This window comes from Lichenostomus cassidix, chromosome 3 (assembly GCF_008360975.1).
Source record: "Lichenostomus cassidix isolate B80296 chromosome 3, HeHo_3.0, whole genome shotgun sequence".
Classification (NCBI taxonomy): Eukaryota; Metazoa; Chordata; class Aves; order Passeriformes; family Meliphagidae; genus Lichenostomus; species Lichenostomus cassidix.
In genome coordinates, this window is record NC_139483.1 from 24876416 (window position 1) to 24893563 (window position 17148).

A 17148-nucleotide genomic window follows, 5' to 3' on the forward strand; every position below is an offset into this window, starting at 1 on the left:
CTAAAATTAGTGGAAGCTAGAAAAGTAAATGTTTTACAAGCACCACTAACATACTTTTAAACAAGATTAACAAACCAAATTTGAGACTACCTTTTCCAGATTCATATTTAGCAATGAAATTCACTTTTCCATTAGAAGACTAGGCAAAAATTACAGAAGTAGCACCACTGCAGCATGAGAGGATAAGAAAAAGAGAAACACATTTCTAGACACATCAAAAAAAGAAAAAAGCGGATGAAATATAATTAACAGTTATCAATCAGATTACACAAATTGGGATCCAGAAGTGACTTTAAATGTAATAAAAAACTATATTTAGTATTTAGTATCCCTTTTTTCTAGCAGTCATAAAGAGCTCTTTCAATAGGAATCTTAAAAGTGGTGTTTGAAGAAAGGACTCCGCACTTGCTATTTTCCTATAAAATCTTCAAGAATTTTAGAAATGTATTAAAAAGCAGTAATTAATTTTTGTATGCAAATTAATAAAGCTGGTTTCTATTTAGATTATATAAAACACAATCTAAAACACACAAACACACAAATGAATCCACAAACTAGTGGCAAAATTATTCCTCTCCCTCAGTATTCAAGAGAAAAGTAGAAAATTACCTATTTTTGGAATAAAAAGGAAAAACAAGAAAAAAATAGGAAAAAGTGCTCTGTCTCCAACCTGCTGTAGGAACTAAGGACATACCTGGAATCAATTCCTTTTCAAATCTTATGCGTCCCTTAATTTCCTCAACGTGCTGCGGATATCCAGCCTTGGCAAGGCTAAAAATCACCTGCATTAAAATCCTATCCATAAGGTATCCTTCAGTCTTCTCAACCTGTTCTAGAGTCTGTAAAACCAAAATAAATTTAACTTTAATGAACTCTAAAGTGATTCAAAACAGAATACATTTTAAATCAAAACAAAATAAAAAAACAAAACACAAAAAGCTGGGTGTTTTTCTTTTTTAAAACCCAGAGGTTTAGATTATGGAATATGGTATAGAGAAAGAATATGCAAGAAGCATTGAGAGGGACTTAAACACCTTTAGACTCTAAAACAAAATGAGACAGCTAAAAGGGATATAACATATAGTTTCATTCTAATATCTGATAATATATGAAAACACCAGAGGTATCCTCACTGTGAGATGATTTTCAAAAGAAACTACTTTTTGTAAAGGAAAAAATGACTAATCAAACATTTTGTCACTGTTTGGAATAATACTGGTTGATGAATATTTGTTTAAGTCACAGAACAAAATAATGTTTCCGATATCCTCTTCCTTGATATGGTCCTCTGCATCTTGTTAAACTCCTGATACAACTTAAGAAAATTGGTTTGATCTTTTCTCATTGCTTTACCAATAATTTCTTTGATTAAAGAAAAAAGTGAGAGAGAATACTTGAAAAAAAACCAGCTACACAAAGGGCTGTAAGGCAGCCTCATCTTACAGACATCTAGCTGCTGGTATGAACTCTCAAAAGAAAAAAATTGATTTTCACAGGAAATATCCCGTGGCTTCAATGGCCAAGGGATGGATCAATGGGAACAGAATAATCAAAGTTTACTTTTTATTTTCATAAATACATAAATATTTCACATGCACTGTCTTTGAAAAAACTCCTAAATAATTAAATCGCTCACTGACAAATCTATCTTCCCAGAGTGAAATGCCACTATCAAAAGACAAGTATTTTTCAGAAATTATGAGATTGCTTTCAGTTAACCAGCTATTCAAATGCTATAAAAAAAGTTGTTAATTACTTCAAAGTAGGAGGAAACCAATTATAAAATTCTTTCTTTTTCCTCCTGCATGGACTGAAAGCATTCCAAAGTTATATTGAACAAAAGATCAAACAAGTTGTATTTCAATTCAAATTTGCAATACCTGTTTGATGCTATCTATATCACCCTTTTCAGCATACACATTCAGCAGTGACAAATAGGTGTCTGGACCTGGTTCAACACCAGCCGTCCTCATCACTGAAAGGATGTTTTCTGCACTCTTCATATCTCTGAAAGAATTCAAAGCAAGACCCTAAGTAGATTTAATCATAACTATGTTTATTGCAACTTCCACATTTCCTCATTAAATTAATCAGAATTGGAAACAAAGACTGCAACAAGTTTAGAGAAACTTATTTTAACTAAGCAAATCCTGAAAGGTTAAAGTGCAAATCTTTTTAATAACTGTATTACTTAAAATACTCTTTCAACTTTAGCAGATGATAAAGTTCAAAACTAAGTGCAGCAAATTTCCTCTCAAACACTACAAAAGTACAGTAATTTATCTTGAAAAACAAGATTTTCAGACACAAGAAACAAATCTACTTCCTTTGTTAAATAGCTTTTTTGCCTCATAAATGTACAGAGACTGTCTTCTACAAATTATTATCCAAAACCATCACATTATGCAGCATGTAATTTTTCTGTACAGTTATATCACTTTATATTCTAGTAAGGCTAGCAGTAAACAAAAAGAATAAAAGATATTAAACATTACCCTGATCTTGCATGTCCTTTCAAAAGGCTACTGAATACTGCTTCAGTGATGGGGAGATCTTTGCTCTTCATAAATCCGAGAATCTTACTGCAAAATATAAGACAATTTGGATTTGCCACTTTGAAACATGCAGACACTTGGGTGGGGCTGGGTTTTTAAAAATTTTTATCTTCCTTTTACTTATTTCTCATGTTCTGCAATCACACTGTTACAACTCAACCTTGCTAAAATTAAAATGTTAGAGAGATACTCAGCAAGCCCTGCTTAACAACAAGAGAATTATTACAATTTGTTCCTTAGACCACTTTATTCTCAAATGCCTTTCCCAGTAGCCATTTTCTTACAATGCCAGTAAGCTTTCATAACCTCACTTTTTCATGCTGGCTCTAGAAATGACAAAACAAGTTATTTTCTGAGCAATGTGAATACAACTTGATTTGAACACACTGGTCTATCACTTATTTTTATTTTGCTTTGTGTAGATTTCAGCAGTCTCCAGGAAATCGCTCTCCATTGCTTGGTTAAAATACATTTATATAAAACCCTTCTTCGCTTTGCTCAATTTCTGTGAATTACACGGAAATCAGTTTTAACATCAGTGGTAGGGAATATGAGAAACAAGTTTTGTGGAAATCCCTTTGAGCATAAATGCAAAAGAATACCTTGCTCCTTCAATGTCACCCTCATTGCAATAAGCATCAATCAACCTTTGGTACGTTACCTACAGAAAATAAAAAGGGGAAGTTAATTATTTCCGTTCAATGAATTGGTATTACTGTTAAAAGTTCAGATCCTGTGAAAGGGTACCTACTCGATTAGGCTGCACATTAGCTTCCTCCATTCTGGCCAAGAATTCTGTCGGAGAAAATCTGTGCTCATTCTGAAGGTAGACTTTAAGTAAAGCATTGTAATGGCTAGTATCATACACAGCACCTAAAGAAAATATTTCAGCCACAGTCAGTGAATGGAGATTCTCTAAATCCAACGTAGTTTCACGGGTAATTAATTTCATGTCAATTTTATTCTGTATGAACTTATGAGACTGCTTCCTTTTATTCACCTTTGAAATATCAGACATCTATTTAACAGCTCATGTGTTTATAAAATGCTAGAACATAACAAGAGCACAGTGAAAGCAGTGCTATTCCACAGTCTCTACAGCTGTATTTACTTTACAGATTCAGTAATATTACTAACAAAAAGCATTTACCTATGCATTATCTATAGATAGATGACGTACTTAAAAATATCATCTCACAAAATAGGTGGTAGCACTAGAAATACTCAGCCCACCAGGTATCATCTAACAAAAGTAAATTCCATAATGAAAATCAAGCAAGAGTCCAATTTAAGCATCTTACAAAAAAAGAAAAAAATCTTTAGATTTATTATTAACACCCCTAGATGTCACTATAACCCCCAGAATTAGAAACAGGTCTCTCACCTGAATAACAAAATCTACCATTCATTTGGTAATATGTACAACCTGTTATAACCTAACATCTAAAAACTATTAAATTATTCATTGTCTTTCATGACAGACAAAATAACTAAAGCACAGAGCTGTTCTTGCAAGAAGGACTAACAGAGCCAACGTACCAAGTTCTTTCATCTTGTCCCATATCTTATGGGCCAGTTCTGTTCTTTCAGGTGACAATACCTCTGGTAAGACATCACCACAACTTCGCAACAAAAGTAAGGTCTGGTTACTCCCTGGACACCCTGCAAGTGAAATAAAAACACAGATTTCTTCATAAATGATTGTGCATCCAATATTAGAAGGAAAAATTGAGACTGACCTACTGGAATATTTAAGCATTTTCTATAGAATAGAATTTTCTCCAAGACTGAAGATTTTTACTGAACAGGATCCCCAAATGATTAAACAATGGCACTATTGTGCACTATCCTAAAAAGATTCATGATAAAACATGCCATTTAGTACAATAAGGAGCTCAGCTGAGCAGAAATTGTTAAAAGTACAACACCAAATTACTAAGCTTAGAATATCTATTACTTTTAACTTCTCAGCTCAAGATCCTGAGATCATTTCATCCTAACAGGGACATAACTTCATGGTAAATTTCTAAAATGTTAAAATACTTCACACCAATTCAATCTATTCCAAAACTGGAACATTTCCACACAGAAATTTCTATCTCCACTTCTGCCTATGCTTAAAACATAACAAATGAGAAAATTTGCATCCAGACAATAGTGAAGGAAACTAAGATTATGTGCCTTTTCTGATTTTTGTACAAGTCCCAGAATGTTAAAAAAAATATAAATCCTTACATTTTAACTTTACTACTGTTTCTGAGGCAAAGAAAGGCAGAACTGCAGAATCTATCTCAAATGACCCAATCAGCTGAAGACGATTTTTTTTTTCTACCACATCTTTAGATGCAAATCCAGCTATTTCAAATTAAAATTAATTTCTTTAGAAAGCAGCACACTGTCAAGTATGATCATCACTTCATAAATGACCAACTTTTAAATCCCTGCACACAATTATTTCATGTGATGAAAATGCCAACACATGTTCAGTTTCATAATACCAGCGCTGTAACTAGTAACTTAGTACCTTGGAAGGGAAAAGAAAACCAAAAACTTTTGGTAGTATGAGCATGGAGAGAATGCACATCAAGATCTACTGCAAACACCTTTTTCAGGCATTTTTTGTGTTGTAATTAGAAATGGAAAAACAACAAAAACACAGGCAGAAATCAACACTAACCTCCCACACTTCTGCTAAATTAGTTTTATTATTAATAAAAAAGGACTAAATTTTTCATATGGAAATATTTGCCATTTGTTCTAATAGCACCTTAATTAAATCTATTTTGTGAGTCTGTGCTTTTCTTCTTAAATCCAATTACAAAGCCAAAGGAAAACCCTGTAAGCAACTAATATTTTTGTTAGTGTCACTTAAAAACTGTTGAACTAGTCAAGGTTCATGAAGAACTACTTGCAGAGAGGCTCAGAGACACAAAATTCTTGCCAACCCATATTGGCAAATTAGAGGTTTACATCTAAAAAAAGACCAAGCACTCAGAATCAGAACAGATATCCCAAGCGAAAAATAAAAAACTAAGCTCAACAGAAAGAGCATGAATTGAAGGCTCAGCTTTTAAACAATAAAATGCAAAACTTTTAAAAGCACAATCCCAGCTAGACAAGCCATTACAATCCAGAGTAATACACAGCAAAGCTTAAAACTTAAGCAGAACAATACATGCTGCCATTGATAAATATTGGCAGTAGTACTTAGTGAGTATATTCAGCAAATATCTGTACTGACTCATGCTAAATGATACCAAACCTCATCAAATGTGGCAGCTGGTTTGCAAAATACTAATGCAGTCTGCATATTCTAGCCAAAGGGGTACTTAATCCATCAGGATGGACAATGTCTCAGCTATTTGGTTTTATTTTATTCAAAAAAATAAAGCTTTCTTCTCATGAATAACCACAGCTACCTGGGAATGTGAGAACTTGTGGATCACCACACTTCCCTGTTGTAGTTCCATTTTAAAACAAGTAACATCTTAATGGCAGCATGGCTCATCACAGACACTTTAAAAATATACTATGCAAAAAACATGTATGAGCGCTGCTCAGAAGCACAATACAGTTACATGACGAAAGTGCATTATCAGATTAAAAATCCACAATAAGCAAGGCAATATAACATACCTTAAAAAAACACTTTTGTAAGACTTATAAATTCTTAAAGACAAAAAAATCCTTGAAAAAGCTAACATGTGCATTCAAAAAAGCACTCTAAAGTGTCTCTAAAGCATTTAAAGCCTGTCTATCAACATACACAGCAGATTAAACAACACTCAAAGACAAAATACAGATCAGAACATTTTCAATTTATTTCCTTGGCTTGATGAATGATTACATAGCACGCTGAAATTTAGCTTCATTTTGTTTTAATTGGAAGCAACTTACCTGCTTTGCTTACTTCCTGGAAGATTTTCAGTAGGAGAGCTTTAGGGATGCGGCCGGTTTTTCGGACAGAGTTATCCACTTTATTTAGTGCCCAGTCAAAGTGCCAGGTTGGTCTGGTTCGAATTTCTGAAACTGGTTCTTCTTTAACACTTCCTTCCTCTTGAGGTGCAAGTGTAAGGAACCTTATTTGGTTCATAACATTTCTGTTTGTATAGGAACAAACAAAAAATAAAGATTACAATTCTGTGAGTCATTCTGGATCTAGACTAGTCACATAATGACAAAAAGATAATGCTCTTCTTGCTGATGAACAGTCTCAAAAACATTCCATTTCTGTATAAACAAACAAATACAGGTAATTTGTTTCAGTGTCTTTCTACTTAAAACAGTCATACATTTTCTCACAGTGATGTTTCTCTGAAATTTTCACTTAGTTTCACCTCATGAATTAAATGGCTCAAATACTATTCCCACAAAAATAAAAATTTTTAAGTCATCCAAGTGCTATAAAAGTCTATTGTCCCATTACAGCTACTCACTAAAGCTCTCACAAGCTTTTGAAAAAATCTCAAGAACAGTCACAGACAGATCTTCCAGAACACAGTAAAACAAAGCAGCAAATCATACCTTCCTTTTCAATGAAAATGCACAAGAACTAATGCAAAGGTCAGTGTGTTAGACAGCAATGGCTTAAACACCAACACTCCACATGTTGCAGAATTTACAATAACCAGCATGAAGCGTTTGTCCATACTGCCATGTAAACCAAGTATCAACAGCAGATTTGTCTAAATATTTCTTTTCTCAAAATAAAGCATGACAACCAGAAGCATAATGAGAAAGTGTTCTTATTTCCAGCAAAGAAATAAGAGCTTGCCTTTTTTTTTTAAGAACAAGTTGGTATACGTAAGAGTGAGAAAATGGTCTATGTGCCACAGCAAGGTTATGAACAGCCTGTGCAGGTGAAATTATCATTACACAAAAGCATTTTAGGAAGTTTGTTCTCAACTGTGCTTACAATTGCATAAAATAAACCAGATTATCCTCCTCCAGAATCCTATACAAAAAAGTAATACCTGGCTGGGCGGCAAAAACAAGCCTCAGTAACTTCTAAAATTCCCCTCCCTCATCTCTAGCTCTTCAGCTGAATTTTTGCAAGCGCTTTAGACTAGTTTTAAAAAAACCCAAAAACCCTAGTTGTACTCCCTGCTGTTACAGGTGCTCCAGGAGTCCTATACAGTAATGGCTCCACATTTTGTGAAATGGCAGCCTAAAAGCCAGGAGTGCTGGTGTTCTCTACAGAACAATTTTACACCTGAAGCTTTTTCACAGGTCTTTCTGCTGGCTGGTTTCTCACCAAACAGTGGCAGTTTAAGGCCCAAGGAGAGGAAGCCCACTGGAGGAGAAAAGCTTGCTGGTAGCAATTCTGTATTTCAGAAGCACTGGCAGCAAGCTGCTAAATGGCAGAGGAGTCATCACTGGAGTACAAAAAACAGACTGGTGGTTTATCATGTGGTTGCCTCTTGTGAGCAGCAAGTAGCCCAAATACCAGTCTTTTCCTTGCTGTTTGGTATCTTGATTTGGTAACTCAGCAGGGCATAAGTTCTAGAAGTTGCCTGAGGCAGAATCTCTTTCCTAATGGAGCCATGACAACAGTTAAATAGATGATATTTGATTCTAAAAGTATTTTTTAAACCTCCTTTAATAATGAAGAACATCACTACTATTTGGCATTACCTTTTCCAAGGATGCAATTTTTACACTGCCTAATCTCTTAGTTTCCTCCTGAAGAATACTCCAGAGACCAGCAAATTATCTGCATGGTATTTTGCTAGGGACAGGATAAGATAGAAGGAACTGATGAAGAGAAGAAAGACTCACAAAAAAGGACAGATCTCCTCCTTCAGTTTCAATGCCACTTCCTTCTAGATGGAAGTTCACACTGATCCCTTTGGGCTAGCTCTCATTTTATCCAGATCACTCTGTTAGTTTATATTTGGCACAATACCAATTCATCCACTTCTACAAAATAATAAAATTACTGTTCCATCAGGTTAGAGTGTAAACAGCTCATGATGTCCACAACGCACCAGAATTATTCAGAGAAAAAAAGAAATGGTGAAAAGAAAGGTACCTAAAATCAGAGGAACTAGGAATAAAAACAAACAAACAAAAAAGGAAAAAAGCTCTGAAAAACTATTTTTGGTGGTAAGCAGCTTGTCAGATTAGCATCAAACTTTTTTGTTGCTACTGGTAAATGCCATCTCTCACTAAAAGTATTCTCAAGGATGTCATTTTCCCCAATTCTTTCCCTCTTTTTCCTCTTCTCCTTCTATTGCTTCACATAACCAGACACAGTGTACCTTCAGAAAACAAAAGTCATTAGACTAATTAGAATAAGATTCAGTAGTACAAGGTAAGAATAAGAGTAAGATACTAAATTTTAACCCCTTCAGAGTCAAACATACAAATGAGATGCCTAGAACTTAAATATCTCCTTAATAAAACATAAACAGCAATACTCAACTTTGAGCTAGCCAGTGGATAGCTAGAAAAATGAAATTGTAATGACTGCAAGTTCTTTTATTTTTATTAAAGATACAGGTAAAAAAAGAAAATGGTATCATCCAGTCTTACACACCCATTAAAAGAACTACTTAAGAGCTCTTCAGAATAGTTCCAGAAAGGTTAGAAAAATGCTTTGGAAGCCAGCAGTAACACAGGGCTGTCTTTGTAACACAGAAATTTATAGTTTGATTTCCATTATCAATCAAAGCACAAGTGCAGAAAACCTCTGTGCTTCAGATTAAAACTGAAATGCCTTTTCCTATAAAATCCTGCTAATGTTTTATAGTATTTTTCAAATTATTGAGTAATATTTTATGACATATAAAACACCTCTAACCATAAACGAATTAGTATCTACAGCTCCTAAGTCCTTCACCATTGTAAGAAAGCCATCTTGGTATGATTCTCCACATGTCAGAAGTCACAAATATTTTAAAGCACTTGCATAGCTCACTCAGATAAAGTGTACAGATAAAAACAGTATGTGCATGCTCAACATAAGCTGCTTAACAACATGAGAAGACTCTAAAGTTTCATTTGTTACTAAACTTTCCTGCTTAGCATTTAGCATGATGCTATTTATAACACAAGTTTAGAATATTATAGCCTATCAATTGCTACAATTGCACTCTGTAAAATACTATACACTTACATGAAAGTGTTATTTTAATACAGTAACAACCTTCTGAAAAGCGAGTAGAATTGGGCATTTCTATTTAGACCCCCTGCCCCAATATTATCAAATATGGTACTGGTGCTTCTGTTTATTTATTCTGATTAAGGACATTTTAAGGAATATCTATATGGGAGGCCAAGTTTCTGTTTGAGACAGACAGATGAAAACAGTATAAAATTATAAAATAACCTGAGGAACTCAAACTTCCACTGGCATTCACCTAAACAATCATCATTAACCTGAAATGTGCTTAATGTAAGACTCAGGTGTACTTCAGCATTTGAATAAATTACACTTCCAGTGCTATTTAAGGCACTGTGTAATATTAAGCAAATCCCATAATAAAAATTTCTTTAAAAAACTGTGGCTTCAGAAGCTGGATGGAGCCGCAGCATCTACTGCCTTGAAACTGGTATGTAGCATTACAAACCAACTAAGAACTCAAAAAAACGAAAAGACCAAAAAAAATCCAAGAGCTCACTATTCCCTAAGAAGAAAGGTTGAGCAGACCAGAAAGTCAGCTTCCAAAAAAGATACTATGTCCCTTAATTTGTTGAGTATGTATTAGGTTTGATTTCAGGCAACCAGGCAAAGGACAAAAGAATGCAGTAGACAACATACTGAAAGTTCATCCTAATGGAACAACCTCCCCATGAAACACAAGGAAGGCCACGTTAACCATTTCACTCAGGAAATCACCTAAAAAGGCAGCAAGAAAGGTTTGCAAAGTTAATAGAGATGATTTTAGAAACTACCTCTTCAAAGGGAAAAAATTACAGCTGATACATTGTTTGGCTTTCAAGAAATGTTAATTGCAACCATCCTCTGTAAATTCTAACTACCACTACTAATTTTAATAAGAAAATTGGGGAGTAGGTGAGAATATGGAAGAATGACTTAAGTAATTTCTGAAAACATTAAGATATATTAAAGACACATTAAGGGATCTTACTCAAACTCCAGTCCTTTGGAATTAATTTGAAAAATTTATGGAAGTTGCAGGAAAAACAGAAGCTTAATAAAAAAATACAGATTGGTGTACAGGCTTTTGGCACCAGTTTACCCGACAAACTCGTAGGGAAAACAAGGAGATACAATGTACTTCTAGTTACAAAATAGCACTGCAGTAGTTCTTTAAACAAAAAAAAAATTAAATATATATACAGAATTAAAATATCGTTTGCTGCGGATGGGGGAATATTGTGTGAGAGTCTAAGTGAAGCCATCTCCTGACCTAACTAGGAAACGACTGGTACAATCCATGTGCATTCAGTAGCTTCAATACAGACCACAAGAAGTTTTGTGTTTTGAACAAAACACAAATGCAGAAACTTAAGATGGGGTATAACTGGCCAGACAACTGTGAAGCAGAGAAAGTACTGAAAATGAGGCACCACTAAGCTTGACACATCACACAGCAAAATAACTTCAAATTCTCAACTCCTAAAGAGAGGATCATAGCTAAAATACAGCTAATGATCTGTTTGCCATGGTATGTTTTTCAGGAAAAAACCCCAAGTATAAAAGACTCAAAGGACTCATCTACCCCATCCCACTCTCCAAACAGAGAAGCAACTGAACCTAATTCATCAGGCATCACACAACCAATACTAATGGTTGTAACATTAATTGCAATGAAATATTTGAAAAGGATACTTCAGTCAAACTTGCTCATTTGGAAGCTTATAAAGTAAGATTAGGAGTGGGGGAAATAAATCTAATCACATATGACCATGATATTTCTGATTCTGCCTCAGTATGGGATGTTAGATTACATAGTTTTCTGATGTAATAGTATTTTAAAAATTATTTTAACTAATTTTTTTCAGATTTAAATGCTATGCTACACAACAAAACGCATACTTCCCCAAGAACTGCAATGAGTGCCAAACATTTACTTTCCTCAATCACCTTCAGATGGCATTTTAAGATTTTCTATATAAGAAACACTTTATTTGCAAGCACATAAAGCTGAACAATAAATTTCACAACTGTCTGAATGAGCAATCTGGGTCTTCTCCAAAATGTGTCATTTCTCTCTACTATGCTTCAGAACTGGGAGAAGCTCAAAAAGATATACTGAGCCCTATAAAGTGATCTCTCACCAGCTCCCACAATCACAAGATGAGAAGCAGCCTTCAGATATTGGAGCCTTTACACCATTTTCAGCTTTGTCCCTACAACTGCAGACCTCACTTACACAAGAAAGGCTAATCAACTGTGCATTTGTAATTCCAACACAAGAGGTAACTCTTCACCTCCAGTTTAGCTTACAGCACTGAGAAAGTAGCTGAAGATAGACTCACAGAAAAACTTACGCAGAGGTGAAGTGGGCATGAGAAATTCATAACAAGTCAACCAGCAAAATTCTTGTATTACAAGGGTTTAAGTGAGAATCCCAGTGCTGTACTCACATACTTACATGTCTTCCACATTGCTAGAGCAGACTAAAGGCAGTACCTTTAACTTCCTATAGGAACATATCTTATACAACAACCTCAGTAAAAAAAGTCCCATCTTTACCAAAACTCAAAAAGTAGGTGATGTTCATGTTTTCCCTTGCAGCAGCAGAAAGCTAACTTTCTGTAAGACTTGACTAATTCCATATATTAAAAAAGCCAGTTATATTTATGTATTCATATATATATTTATTCTTACATTTATATATCTGTACAAATATATAAAAATAACCCCACGTTTAATTATAAATATGGATATTTGCCTCCCTTTATCAGAGCCGCAATAAGTTAGTTGCTGTGCTTGTTCTATGAAAAGTACTGAATATTTTGTTCTTTCTACAGTAAATAGGCAAAAACTGCATGAAACAGTTCTCAAAATAAAGCCATGTTTGAAGTAGAACAATGGCAAACTTAAATGAGTTATAATTCATTAGTGTTCTTATATGCACTAATACAGACCTAATATTAAATTCAGTAAACACCTGAGATCCCAGCATGATTCACACAACTGTTAAAACAGTATTTCCCCTGACTTAGCCATGATCAGCTATATAAAAGGCCACAATGTTCAGGCCACTGTATAGTTGTTTCAATGAGATATAGCAAGATCTTACAAGAGAGCAAAATTAATGTTTTTTCATGTAGACTGAGAAACCTCAAGTTTCTTGGAGAATATATAAAAAGTCTACCTAAGTGGTTCACAAGAAGCAAAACAGAAAACCTTAGCTTTGTACTACACTTAGGATCTTAAGAAAAAACTCTTCACTGGAAAGGGTGTCACACATGGAACAGGCTGCCCAGGTAAGTGGCAGTCACCTTCCCTGGAAACGTTCAAAAGAGAGGTAGATGTGGCACCTGGGGACATCGTTTAGTGGTGAAAATGGCAGTGTTAGTTAACAGCTGGACTTTGATAATCTTAGAGATCTTTTCCAACCATAACACCTCTATGATTCTGTGATTTCTTGGGAAGTATCTAGGAATTTCATATCCATCAGTAAAACACACAAAGCAACTACAACAGTGCAGCTTGTGAAGCTTCATTACAACAGAGTATTATGAAAAGCAAGTCTGCTCTATGTCTCCTCTGCATTTTAAGACCTCTCCTTCTATCATTTTGCTAATGTAATTAAGCATTCAGTTCTACATTTTTGTCCACTGGATTGCTGAGTATGGTAGCAAATAGTCATAAGAACTTGTTTCCAGCTAATTGAAAAAAAATTAAAATGTACCATTCAATAAGCCATGAATCATTTGGGTTTTTAATTTATGACTTAATCAAATCCATCCCCCAGCCAGTGTGAAACCTTGTTTAAAAGGATCTTTGCTCTCCCATCTTACCAATATATTTGAAACACATCACAATGGATCAAAAGGCAAGAGTCCTTACAAGCACCTTCTGTGCTGGTTTTGCCTGGGTTAATTTTCTTCAAAGTAGAAAGTACAGGGCTGTCTTTTGGATTTAGGCTGAACAGAGTTTTGAAAACACATAGACAACCCCGTGAAAATGCAGGGTCCTAGCAGGACCTGTGGGCCTGTAGAGAGAGGAGCCCACACTGGAGCAGGTTCCCCAGCTTGATTTCTTTTGTTGATTCTCCTTGGTTTTCCTCCTCAGCTATACTTCCATGGTCTATGCTTTAGGAACCTAAATGTCTGCCAGACAAGCTGGTCAGCACCAGGAGGGTGGACAGCGCAGGGAGAATGGAGCCAAAACCCTTTCTCTGAACATTAACTTGCCCACAGCAGAAAGCTGCAACATCACATCACAACATCACCTACAGTACGTAGAATAAAGTCCCCCAAAATATCCTGATGTTAACTCAAAAACCTACTCTCAACACTTGTCAATGGAGAGGTTTGTTACAGCATTCTTAGTCAGATAGTAATAGCAAATTCAGGCATTTTTTCCCTTAATGAAGCTTCTATGAGCAATGTTGCATGTGGTAAATAAATTGTACCACAAAAAACAGTGCTCTGCTAAAGTTTGTCGTAGATCTGACATTTGTTGCCTTGGTCTGCCATAGTTTATCTTTAACAAAATTGCATGGCATGAGGGTGACAACATGCAGCTCAGTATATTTCACATTTTGTACTAAATATGGTCAAGTAAAAGAGTAAATTTGTCTTAAATCTGACTTGCTATGAAATGCTTCTCAACCACTAGTCTACGTTTCTACTATCCCAACCTGTTTCTGGAAGACGTTTGGGTTAAAAATCAGAGCAATAAATGATGCTTTGAGAAAACCTCAGCTCGAATGTGATGCTTGCCCTTTCACATCTCTAAAGCAGCTAGCAGATGTGCAGCTTTTCTGTAACCATTACTGTAGTGAGTCACAGACATGCCTCTGAATTGAATTTATTATGTTCAATGCTACAGTGACTGTACCAAGCAATGGTAAACATACAGTTACTTACAGAGTTTTCTTGCAAAATGCTAGATTATTACTGTTTATTTAATCTTGAAACTGGGCGTGTCTTTCCCTACTATTCCAATTAGAACTTTTTCAATATTCTCTGGACTTTACTCCAGCAGACTGGATTTCATTCTCAAAATAATCTTGAGACCTGAACAGCAAATATAGCAAGCCCAAATGTTGTCCATGTGTCAGTCTAGTTCTTCAAAGGAGGTCCAGCTTCAGATATAAAGGCTTAAGTAGAAAAAGAAATAGCAATGAATCATTACTTAAGGCAAAAAAATGAAATGAGATCATATGCTTAATAAATACAATTTCACTTCATAGGTACTGCCTTTGCCTTATGCTTTGGCCCTAGATCATCACTTGTGCACCAGGATGCCTAAACACATACAATAGCATGACAGGGAGATTTTATGTGAAAACCTATCGTAGGAATGAAATTCCTGGACGGAAAGAATGGACAAAAAGTTTCAAAAGAATTTTCAGCATGATCATGGAACTATCCCACATATGACCCAATTTATATCTGAAAGTAAGTATAATTTGGTGCAAGAAAAAGGTATTGGGGTGGAAACAGCCAAAAAAACAGCTGTTAGAACCAAATTATCATAATATAAAGCACTTTTAAAGTTCTTACCAGAAACAGAGCTCTAGGGACAAAAAAAGCAGTTAGTCCTTCACCAAGTCATACATGAATTTCGGGAAATATTATTTCTTGCAACAAATTAATTACTAGAAAAATAAAAATTTACTTATAATTTGCAGCTAACTCACTGTGTGGTTCTGTTGCCAACCATACAGCAGATATTCCCAGTTCCTGGTCCTTCCTGAACTAGTCTACTCCATCCTTCCCACTAACTTTAGCAGTTGTTAGCAACTGATACACTTCAGTGATTAAAGCCAACAGAAAACAATATTCTTTTTCTGATTTTGGCCAGGCTACCAAATAAGAACAGCCCCAAAGTAAGACTGATAAGCACTAAAGGTAGTGGAAGTAGCAATCATGTCCTTATTTTGGTGGGGAGACTTCCCTCTAGGAGTTCTCCATTTCTGACTCCTGCCTGCTCCCATCCCTTCTTCTGAACCAGCACTGGAACTCACCAAGTCCTCTGTTGAACATGTATTTATCTACTTAGAATGGCAGAAAACTGTTCTGATTTTCTACCACGAATTAAGTTACTCTGTCTTAGAGAGAGCACAGGAAATATAACACAAAATACAGAACAACTTTCTCCCTTGGACAGCGCTAAGCCCTTATATCAGCTCATAAAGCTGTGTGTCTGTAGTTGTGTTAATGAAGGTTTAAGGTTCCTGCAGGGCACCAACCACACGTAAGCGTGGTCAAAACCGCAGCCGGGATGCACACAGGTGGGTAGGACAGGGTGAGTTTTCCACTCTACCTGCATGATCAGAAAGGAGAGAACCATGGCAAAGAAATCAAGACATTCATCTTGACAAGAGACACAGCAGAGTCTGCGGGCACGAAGAGGAAGCACAGATCCCACCTGTGTCACACCATCACGCACTCATTTAGGTTGCAAAAGCCCTCCAAGATCATCGAGTCCGACCTGTGACCGACCACCACCTCGTCAGCTATAACCAGAGCACCAAGTGCCACGTCCTGTCATTTCCTGAACACCTCCAGGGACAGTAACTCCACTCCATCACCGCTTATGCCCTACTCTGCCCCTCCACACGTTGTGTCCCACAGCCGTGTGCCGCGGCGCTCAGGGCTCCGCTCCGCTCCGCGCCCAGCGTGGGGAAGGCGCGGGCCGCCCTGACACCCAGCCTGAGGGCAGCGGCGCTCCGGCGCGGCCTTCGCCCCGCGCTCACCCCGAGGCCGCGCACACGCGGCGAGGCCGCCGGGCCGGGCCGGGCGGTGCAGCGGAGCCCCCGGGGCAGCCCCGGCAGGCAGCGCCGCAGAGCGCGGCGGCATGGCCGGCAGTGCCCTTGGGCGTGCGGAGCGCCGCCTCGGCCGGCCCCGCCAGCCCTACCGAGCGGCGCGGCGGCGCGGGGTCTCACCTGGCGGGGCCGGGCGGTGGGGCAGGGGCGGCGGGCGGGCGGAGGAGCGGCGGGAGCAGCGGCGGGAGGCGCGGGCGCAGCGCCCGGAGGCGCCCGGCGGAGTTCAGCAGCGCGGCCATGACCGCCCGCAGCACGTGAGGCGCGCGCCGGCGCTGCGCCGCCGCCGGTGCCACGTGACGGGGGCGAACCATTCCCCGCAGGGGGGAGCCGCTGGGCCCGGCCTCGGAACGGGCCCGCTCGGGCGCCGGCGCGCCGCTAATTCCCACCCCGCGCGGCCGATGGGCCGTTCCACGCAGGCCCGGGTTGGGCCGCCCGGCAGCCAACCGGGAGCGGCGCCGGCGGAAAGCGGGCGCGCGGGAGGAAGCGGCGGGAAGGAGCGACTTTCCCGGGAGTCAGTCCTTCCCTGCCCTTCCGCGGGACGGGCTGTCCCTGCCCGCCCGCCTCGCCTGGCCTGCCCGCCCAGGTGCTGCCGCCCTGCAGCCCGGCGCTGCCTGCCGCTTCCTCGCTGCCCCTCGGGTGTCCCAGAGCCCGCCGAAAGCGTGGCGCGTGGCGCGCAC

The 17148-nt window shown here is 38.0% G+C and overlaps 1 protein-coding gene across 1 annotated transcript in view; it reads right to left on the reverse strand.

The window, feature by feature from the left end:
* The window catches only part of LRPPRC (leucine rich pentatricopeptide repeat containing), an 87134-nt gene extending 70337 nt beyond the window's left edge, over window positions 1-16797 (reverse strand). Inside the window, exons 1-8 of the mRNA XM_085054975.1 lie at window positions 16592-16797; window positions 6453-6655; window positions 4095-4217; window positions 3307-3428; window positions 3158-3216; window positions 2496-2582; window positions 1881-2007; window positions 695-839 (exon numbers count right to left, since the gene is read on the reverse strand). Coding sequence (XP_084911101.1) covers window positions 695-839; window positions 1881-2007; window positions 2496-2582; window positions 3158-3216; window positions 3307-3428; window positions 4095-4217; window positions 6453-6655; window positions 16592-16782 — 1057 coding nt within the window. The 5' untranslated portion in view covers window positions 16783-16797. The remainder of the gene's footprint in view (window positions 1-694; window positions 840-1880; window positions 2008-2495; window positions 2583-3157; window positions 3217-3306; window positions 3429-4094; window positions 4218-6452; window positions 6656-16591) is intronic.
* Between the last annotated feature and the right edge of the window lie 351 nt (window positions 16798-17148).